At 33.4% G+C, this 9,507-nt stretch overlaps 3 protein-coding genes across 3 annotated transcripts; 2 read left to right on the forward strand and 1 right to left on the reverse strand.

Annotated features, from left to right (window-relative positions):
• Positions 1-2,668: 2,668 nt before the first annotated feature.
• Positions 2,669-3,558, forward strand: Bm17286 (Uncharacterized protein; the record flags this gene model as incomplete). The annotated part of the gene is made up of 3 exons (XM_001893255.2): positions 2,669-2,753; positions 2,817-3,047; positions 3,314-3,558. 3 exons carry the CDS (start codon positions 2,669-2,671, stop codon positions 3,556-3,558), a joined length of 561 nt encoding a protein of 186 aa, XP_001893290.2.
• A 289-nt stretch (positions 3,559-3,847) lies between these two features.
• Bm17287 (Uncharacterized protein) lies at positions 3,848-5,866 on the reverse strand (the record flags this gene model as incomplete). Its single annotated transcript, XM_043083084.1, has 4 exons — positions 3,848-3,942; positions 4,246-4,512; positions 5,116-5,346; positions 5,410-5,866. 4 exons carry the CDS (start codon positions 5,864-5,866, stop codon positions 3,848-3,850), a joined length of 1,050 nt encoding a protein of 349 aa, XP_042939018.1.
• An 895-nt stretch (positions 5,867-6,761) lies between these two features.
• Bm17288 (Uncharacterized protein) lies at positions 6,762-8,015 on the forward strand (the record flags this gene model as incomplete). Its single annotated transcript, XM_043083085.1, has 3 exons — positions 6,762-7,173; positions 7,238-7,477; positions 7,744-8,015. The coding sequence occupies 3 exons, from the start codon at positions 6,762-6,764 to the stop codon at positions 8,013-8,015; spliced, it is 924 nt and encodes a 307-aa protein (XP_042939019.1).
• Positions 8,016-9,507: the final 1,492 nt, after the last annotated feature.

Here is a 9,507-nt window from a genome sequence, read left to right on the forward strand (position 1 = left end):
TGTCATAAATTATTTGAAATATCAATTTAAAATGATAAATTATTACTGAAATATTGATTTAAAAATTTTTTATCACAAATTCAGCAATGAATCAATAAAATCCTGTAAATCGCTAATACAGAATTGAATTTTTATATCAATTTTAGCTTTAGTACTTTGCAAACTCTTAATGTGAAAAAGAATTTTATAATTATGTGGAATAATGCATAAATATTAAAAAAGGAAATCGTCGGTAAATTTTTGAATCAAATAATCCAATAAAATATTAGTAGGAATATTGCCAATAGAGCAATACTCATAGAAGCAGTAAATAGGCTAACACTAATCATGACCCCATCTCTTCTTTTTCATTAGAATTATCATCGAATGGTTCTTTCCATAGGAGAAGGGGAAAACCTAGGCAGCACTACTGCTTTTGCTTTATATCCACGGGTAGTTCACATTAGGGATAAGAAGCAACCCGCGGCTAACTGTTCCCATTTTATAGTATACTGCTTTCTTGAAAGTCACATTAGCACTCATTATTATGTCATGCTGTCAACTATATTTGTTGCTCTCATGCTATCAACTATATTTGTTGACTATATTTGTTGCTCCTCTACCCTGGAGTTGAACTATTTTTTGGAGTTGATTTGAGATCGGACATTCACCGCAAAACGTTCATGTTAGATTTATTGAATTTTGTGCAATAATAATAATTCCACTTACACTTCAATAATAATAAGTCCAATATTCAATTAATGTCACAAGAAAAAGAATCATTAGTAAGTGATCCCAATTCTCGGGTAGTTGAAATATTTTCCTGGGACTATAGTATTAAGCAAATCAGTTCGTAGCCTTTTACTCATTAAACTTGTCACAAATCATAACCGACAATAGAACAGAACAGAAAAAGAAAAGATCTCTTATAAAAACATTTTTGTTTTGATTTGAGACCTGGATTTTACCGCAAAAGTTCATGCTAGATTTATCGAAATTAAATTTTGTGCTGATTAACTTGATTAAAAAACTGATTAACTTTCGTAAAAAGGTTGTAACTGTCAATCAACTGACATTTAAAATCTAAAATTTCCATAATGTGCAAATAATTCAGTAGCAATATTTTTTTAAGAAACGCAATTAGGATTATTCAATACTGTATAGATTAAACATTTCATCACCTACTGATATTTGATTCCAACTATTCATCAATTTCCATTCATGCATTTTGATTTTGTGCAATTACTTCTATCACTTGCTTGAAAACTTCTTTACCTTGCTGATTCATTATTTGAGTTGCTGAATTAATTTGAAGAAAGGCAGAGATTAAAATGAAAAGAATGGTGTTTTAAACTTCTGGTTAGTTAGAATCATTATTAATTACCACTGCTTTGACCACCACCCATTCACACTAAAGTTTTCACATATCTCCTATCAATTCATTGTGTGTTACTTTCCATTTCTGACCGATCTGACCGAGGATTATGCCTACTACAGTTCGATCGATTGTGAATTATTGCATATGTTGAGATAGAATTGGATATGATCAATTAAAATATGAGTAAGATGGTAAACAATAGTTAAGAATAAACATCGGAAGTAAACCAATATATTTCCAGTTGTCAGTTAATTGATGTCACCAAAATTTAAAACCTAAAATTTTTACAACATGCAAATAATTCATTCAATATTTTATTTACCATTCAATATACAATATTTTATTAAACAAAGTAGACAGGATCATTATATACTGCACAGATTAAATATTTCAATGACATTTAATTCCAGCTATTCATTAGTTTCCTTTATGCAAATGTCAACCAAACTTTTTTTTTGAAATTTGCTCCATCCTTTCAAATATCAAATACCGCTTCAGCTTATGTTGAAATTTTTTTATAATAGTAGGAATAGTTATGGATGTATGTCAATAAGCAATATTTATCAAATTTCAAGTGATCCAATGAAGTTCTATCAGTGATATTATTAGTGGTATGTATTTTATTAAATGCATCAGAATCCCTTATTTTACGATGTCACTCAGTGTACACGTAATTACTGAAATGGTAGAACACGCTACTGCAGCACTTCCATCGAGTTTCAAAGAACATTTATAAAACTTTTAAACACAAATGGTGGAGGAGGAAAGCAAGAATGAAAGGGAAAAAATATTAAAAACAATGAGGATTTGGAAACTGTTTCACCTTTGATGTTTAACTTTTCATAACGATTAAAAACCTTTGATCTTTAAATCCAAGCAATCTGAAATAAAAAGCTTTCATTTCAGCATTTCTGTCATCTCACAAAATTGTGTTTCACCATGTTCTTCAATATATTTATGACACCCATCACTTGGTTCAATCTTCTACTATGCATCGCTTCTGATAATTGAAACTTCCCATCTACCTAATTTCGGCACTGCTAATGAAGTTATTACAAATAATACTTATTCTGGCATCTCAGATACCTTTGGTTTTCTCCATTATCTCAATTTTGAGCCATTATTTAGCTCAGAATTTCCATCCGATCCTTCTCAGTTTATTGATTTCGCTCAGTTGAGTGAAACTGAGGATATAAGAAGTGAAGAATCGAAATCTGAAACTAATCAGATCACAAATTCTCCTCATCTTGGCTTTTCGATATCTATGATCCCTTTGGCCACACTAATTTGGAGTTATCACTTAGCTCAGATATGGACACATATAGGAGTTTCTGGAGAGATGCTAATGAAGAATTAAAAATGAGTAATGATAACCTGCGATATCCTTCCATTAGAGGTGAGAGTTTTGTTTTAGATACATTTAAAGATAAATAAACATCTTGTAATTTGAGTTATTTAGATGCTCAGAATGAAACTTCTTCCTCACTTAATCTCAACAGCGACGATATTATCACATATATGCACTTACCTGGCTCACAACAAAGTGCCATTTTTCACCAACTTGCTCTTTCCTCAGATGACACTTCCAGTCAAAGCGCAACTGGTGAACAGAGCAACATCGACAATAAGTACTCAGATTACTTGAATATCCTCGATTACAAGGAAAATGCCTATAAAGAATCAGAAACAGGTAATGACACATTGCATAACAACTTTTCGTTCTAATTGTTCTTTGCTTTCATTATTCGCATGAAATTGAAGAGGTGACATTCAAAGTATGACTTTGGCTTCAAAATATGAGAAGGTAAGTAAAGAACTACCTTTTACCTAAGTTATTCAAAATGCAATGTGATATTTTTTTATAGCGATGATATTTATATGATTTCTCACATTATTTAAGTGCCAAATGGTGTAATGGACTACTGATTGCAAAATGCTTTGACAAGAATTTTTCAGATAAAAAAAATTATACTTGTTATTACCCGGGATGTACTGTGACCACGAAAAATCACAAAGAATATCTAACACATCGGAAAACACACAGTCAGCCCTTCATCTATGAATGCAAAGTGTCCGGTTGTGGACGAATATTTGACCATGAATCATCATTTTACAATCACATACAGACGCATGAACCTCGTCCTCAGTGCGAGGATTGTGACAAAATCTTCACCAACAGGAATGCACTGCGAAATGATTAGCAGTTCATGGCAGCTTGGCTTTATAGATGAAATGATATGTTTTTCTGCATACTTTCCACGAATTAGAAAAACAAAGCTAATTTGGCCAAGAGTGGATGGAATATTCATTACATTGCTAATATTTTCAGTGTTTGTTGATGTATATGGAAACGTCACTGTCACCACTGTCAACACCTTTTTAAGCAGTTGGTTCTTAGGTCACTCTGTGGTCACAAATGCTTCGCAACAAATTTTACATGCATTCTATTTCAGGCTGACATATCTATTAAAATTCTGCTAAATTTATAAACTAACGAGATTTTGTGCTCCTATGTGCTATATATTCCTTGTAACTTTTCGTGACCATAGCACATCCGGGATAAAGGCATTCATAGCATCGTTCATCTGAAAATCTCACATATTTGTTTTTTCAATTGATATTTTATTATGGTTTTTGGCAGCTAATTGACTAGTGTGATAAACCATAAAAATATCACTCTCATGAAATAATCTTATCACATTCATTTCAAATAATTTAGATCACAAGAAGTTGCTTAATCATTTTCGAGTATAGTTACAACAAAATGTGTAATTGTGATTTTTCCATTGCATCAACACTCGCTGTCAGATATTTCATAATGGATTTCACAGGCACTCTATTCCAGGTTGACATATGTGTTTAAAATTTTGCTAGATTTGCAAACTAACGAGATTTTGTAGGGCAGCACTTCTTATGATAATTCAGTCCATTCCTGCTAACGAAAAGTTTGCCACAGCGCCCACACTGAGGATGAGGTTCATGCGTTTGTTTATGGTTGCAAAATGATGATCTATGGTCGAATGTTCGCCCACAACCGGGCGCTCTGCATTCATAGATGAAGGGCTGACTGTGTGTTTTTCTATGTGTCACATATTCGTTACGACTTTTCGGGATCACAGCACACCCGGGATAAAGACATTCGTAGCTTTTTCCACCTAAAAAACTCTTATAATATTTGTTTTTGCAATTGCCATTCTGTTACAATGTTTGGCAACTAATTATGTAATCTGATTATTTATAAAAATATCACTCCTTAGCACATCTCATTTCAAATAATTTACATCAAATAATTTTCATCCTAGAAGCCAAATTTTCTGCGTGTTTTTTCTTGTACATGCATTCTATTTTAAGCTGTCATATGCTTCTAAAATTCTGTTAAATTTGCAAACTAACGAGATTTTATTGGCAGAGCTTCTTATGCCTAAATAGTACATTCATGACTACTGAAGAATTTGCCGCAGCACTCGCACTGAGGATTAGATTCATGTGTTTGCTTGTGACTATGAAATGTTGAATCATGGTTGAATATTTGCCCACAACCAGGCACTTCGCATTCATTGATGAAGGGCTGACCTATGTGTCAGATATACTTTGTGATTTTTCGTGGTCACAGTAATTTTTCTTATTTGAAAAATTATTGTCAAAGCGTTTCATTGCAGTAAGTAGTCTAATACACCTTGGTACTTAAGTAATGTGAGGAATCATAAACATTTCAGGGCCATAAAATAATATCACATTGTATTTTAAATGGTCATTACCTGTTTCTGATTCTTTATAGGCATTTTCCTTGTAATCGAGGATATTCAAGTAATCTGAGTACTTATTGTCGATGTTGCTCTGTTCACCAGTTGCGCTTTGACTGGAAGTGTCATCTGAGGAAAGAGCAAGTTGGTGAAAAATGGCACTTTGTTGTGAGCCAGGTAAGTGCATATATGTGATAATATCGTCGCTGTTGAGATTAAGTGAGGAAGAAGTTTCATTCTGAGCATCTAAATAACTCAAATTACAAGATGTTTATTTATCTTTAAATGTATCTAAAACAAAACTCTCACCTCTAATGGAAGGATATCGCAGGTTATCATTACTCATTTTTAATTCTTCATTAGCATCTCTCCAGAAACTCCTATATGTGTCCATATCTGAGCTAAGTGATAACTCCAAATTAGTGTGGCCAAAGGGATCATAGATATCGGAAAAGCCAAGATGAGGAGAATTTGTGATCTGATTAGTTTCAGATTTCGATTCTTCACTTCTTACATCCTCAGCTTCACTCAGCTGAGCGAAATCAATGAACTGCGAAGGATCCAACGGAAATTCTGAGCTAAATAATGGCTCAAAATTGAGGTAATCGAGAAATCCAAAAGTATTTGAGATGCCAGAATAAGTATTATTTGTAATAACTTCATTAGCAGTATCGAAATTAGGTAGATGGAAAGTTTCATTATCAGAAGCGATGCATAGTAGAAGATTGAACCAAATGATTGCTGTCATAAATATATTGAAGAACATGGTGAAACACACAATTTTGTGAGATGACAGAAATGCTCAAATGGAAGCTTTTTATTTCAGATTGCTTGGATTTAAAGATCAAAGGTTTTTAATCGTTGTGAAAAGTTAAACACCAAAGGTGAAACAGTTTCAAATCCTCATTGTTTTTAATATTTTTTCCCTTTCATTCTGCTTTCCTCTCCACCATTTGTGGTTTAAAAGTTTATAAATGTTCTTTTGAAACTCGATGGAAGTGCTGCAGTAGCGTGTTCTACCATTTCAGTAATACGTGTACACTGGGTGACATCGTGAGATATGGGATTTTGATGCATTTAATAAAATGGTTTGTTATACAAACCATATACATTTAATAAAATGGTTTGTTATCAATACATTTAATAAAATGGTTTGTTATCAATGACATTTAATTCCAGCTATTCATTAGTTTCCTTTATGCAAATGTCAACCAAACTTTTTTTTTTGAAATTTGCTCCATCCTTTCAAATATCAAATACCGCTTCAGCTTATGTTGAAATTTTTTTTATAATAGTAGGAATAGTTATGGATGTATGTCAATAAGCAATATTTATCAAATTTCAAGTGATCCAATGAAGTTCTATCAGTGATATTATTAGTGATATGTATTTTATTAAATGCATCAGAATACCATTTCTTGTGGTGTCACCCAGTGTACATGTATTACTGAAATGGTAGAACACGCTACTGCAGCACTTCCATCGAGTTTCAAAAGAACATTTACAGACTTCATAAACTACCAATGGTGGAGAAGAAAGCGAGAATGAAAGGGAAAAAATATTAAAACAACTGTTTCACCTTTGGTCTTTAATTCCAAGCAATCTGAAATAAAAAGCTTCCATTTGAGCATTTCTGTCATCTCACAAAATTGTGTTTCACCATGTTCTTCAATAAATTTATGACACCCATCACTTGGTTCAATCTTCTACTATGCATCGCTTCTGATAATGAAACTTCCAATCTACCTAATATCGACCCTTTTTCTGGCATCTCAGATAGCCTTGATATCTTCGATTACAACAATTTTGAGCCATTGTTTAGCTCAGAATTTCCGTTGGATCCTTCGCAGTTCATTGATTTCGCTCAGTTGAGTGAAACTGAGAATATAAGAAGTGAAGAATCGGGATCTGAAACTAATCAGATCACAAATTCTCCTCATCCTGGCTTCTCCGATATCTATGGCCACACTAATTTGGAGTTATCAGATATGGACTCATATAGGAATCTGTGGAGAGATGCTAATGAAGAATTAAAAACGAGTGATGATAACGTGCGATATCCTTCCATTATAGGTGAGACTTTTGCTTTAGATATATGAAAAGATAAACACAACTTCTTGTAATTTGAGTTATTTAGATGCTCAGAATGAAACTTCTTCCTCACTTAATCTCAACAGCGATGATATTATCACATATATGCACTTACCTGGCTCACAACAAAATGCCGTTCCGATTTATTTTCACCAGCTTACTCTTTCCTCAGATAACACTTCCAGTCAAAGTGCAACTGCTGAACAGAGCAACATCGACAATAAGCATTCAGATTACTTGAATATCCTCGATTACAAGGAAAATGCCTATAAAGAATCAGAAACAGGTAATGACACATTGCATAACAACTTTTCGTTCTAATTGTTCTTTGCTTTCATTATTCGCATGAAATTGAAGAGGTGACATTCAAAGTATGACTTTGGCTTCAAAATATGAGAAGGTAAGTAAAGAACTACCTTTTACCTAAGTTATTCAAAATGCAATGTGATATTTTTTTATAGCGATGATATTTATATGATTTCTCACATTATTTAAGTGCCAAATGGTGTAATGGACTACTGATTGCAAAATGCTTTGACAAGAATTTTTCAGATAAGAAAAATTATACTTGTCATTATCGCGGGTGTACTGTGACCACGAAAAATCACAAAGAATATCTAACACATAGGAAAACACACAGTCAGCCCTTCATCTATGAATGCAAAGTGTCCGGTTGTGGGCGAATATTTGACCATGAATCATCATTTTACAATCACATACAGACGCATGAACCTCGTCCTCAGTGCAAGGATTGTGGCAAATTCCTCGTCAATAGGAATGCACTGCGTAAACACGAGTGGCTCTGCCAAAAAAAATCTCGTTAGTTTGTAAATTTAACAGAACACATATATCAACCTGAAATGGAATACGCATAAAATGTGCTATGATTTGTGAGCGATGAGACAAATGAAAACTTACAAAACAAACGAAAAACTTACAATTACACTTTTTGTTCAATTATAAGTGAAGATAATTGTACAGCTTTTGTGATCTAAATTATTTGAAACGAGATGTGTAAGATTATTTCATAGCAACGATGTTTTTATGGTTTATCAGAATACTTAATTAGCTGCTAAACTCCATAATAAAATATCAATTCAGACGAACAAAGGTATGAATGCCTTTATCCGGATGTGCTATGGTCACGAAAAGTCGTAACGAATATATAACACATAGGAAAACACACGGTCAGCCCTTCATCTATGAATGCAGAGTGGCCGGTTGTGGGCGAATATTCAACCATGATTCAACACTTCATACTCACAAGCAAACGCATGAATCTAATCCTCAGTGCGAGTGTTGCGGCAAATTCTTCAGTAGCATAAATGCACTATTTAGACATAGGAAACTCTGCCAAATAAAATCTCGTTAGTTTGAAAATTTAAAAGAATTTTAGAAGTATATGACAGCTTGAAATAGAATGCATGTACAAGAAAAAACACACAGAAAATTTGGCTTCTAGGATGAAAATTATTTGAAATGAGATGTGCTAAGGAGTGATAATCAGATTACATAATTAGTTGCCAAACATTGTAACAGAATGGCATTGCAAAAACAAATATTATAAGAGTTTTTTAGGTGGAAAAAGCTACGAATGCCTCTATCCCGGGTGTGCTGTAATTGCGACAAGTCGCAAGGAATATATAACACATAGGAAAGCACACGGTCAGCCCTTCATCTATGAATGCAGAGCGCCCAGTTGTGGGCAAATATTCGACCATGGTTCATCATTTCGCTACCATAAGCAAACGCATGAATCTCGTCCTCAATGCAAGGGATGTGACAAATTCTTCACCAACAGGAATGGACTGCAAAAACACAAAAGATCTGCCAAAAAAATCTCGTTAGTTTATAAATTTAGCAGAATTTTAATAGATATATCAGCCTGAAATAGACTGCATGTAAAATTGTTGCGAAGCATTTGTGGCCACAGAGTCACAATACAAATTTGTTTAATGCGCTCATTAGATACTGTGTATTTTCATATCGTTTTCTCAATGTAGCAACTTTTCATGACCTAAGAATCAACTTCTTAAAAAAGGTTTTGACAGTGGTGACAGTGACGTTTCAATATACACAACAAACATTGAAAATATTAGCAAGTAATGATATTCCATCACTCTTGACAAATTTTAACCTTGTTTTTTCTAATTCATGAAAGTATGGCAGAAAACATATCATTTCATCTATAAAGCCAAGCTGCGATGAACTTGCTAATCATTTCTTTTTGCGTTACAAAACAAGTAAAAATTTCGTTCCAGAAAATGTGAACACAATTGGGCATTCTTTCGCAAAATAAGAAAAGAGCGCAGCAAA

The sequence above is a fragment of the Brugia malayi genome (assembly GCF_000002995.4).
Source record: "Brugia malayi strain FR3 genome assembly, contig: Bm_230, whole genome shotgun sequence".
Classification (NCBI taxonomy): Eukaryota; Metazoa; Nematoda; class Chromadorea; order Rhabditida; family Onchocercidae; genus Brugia; species Brugia malayi.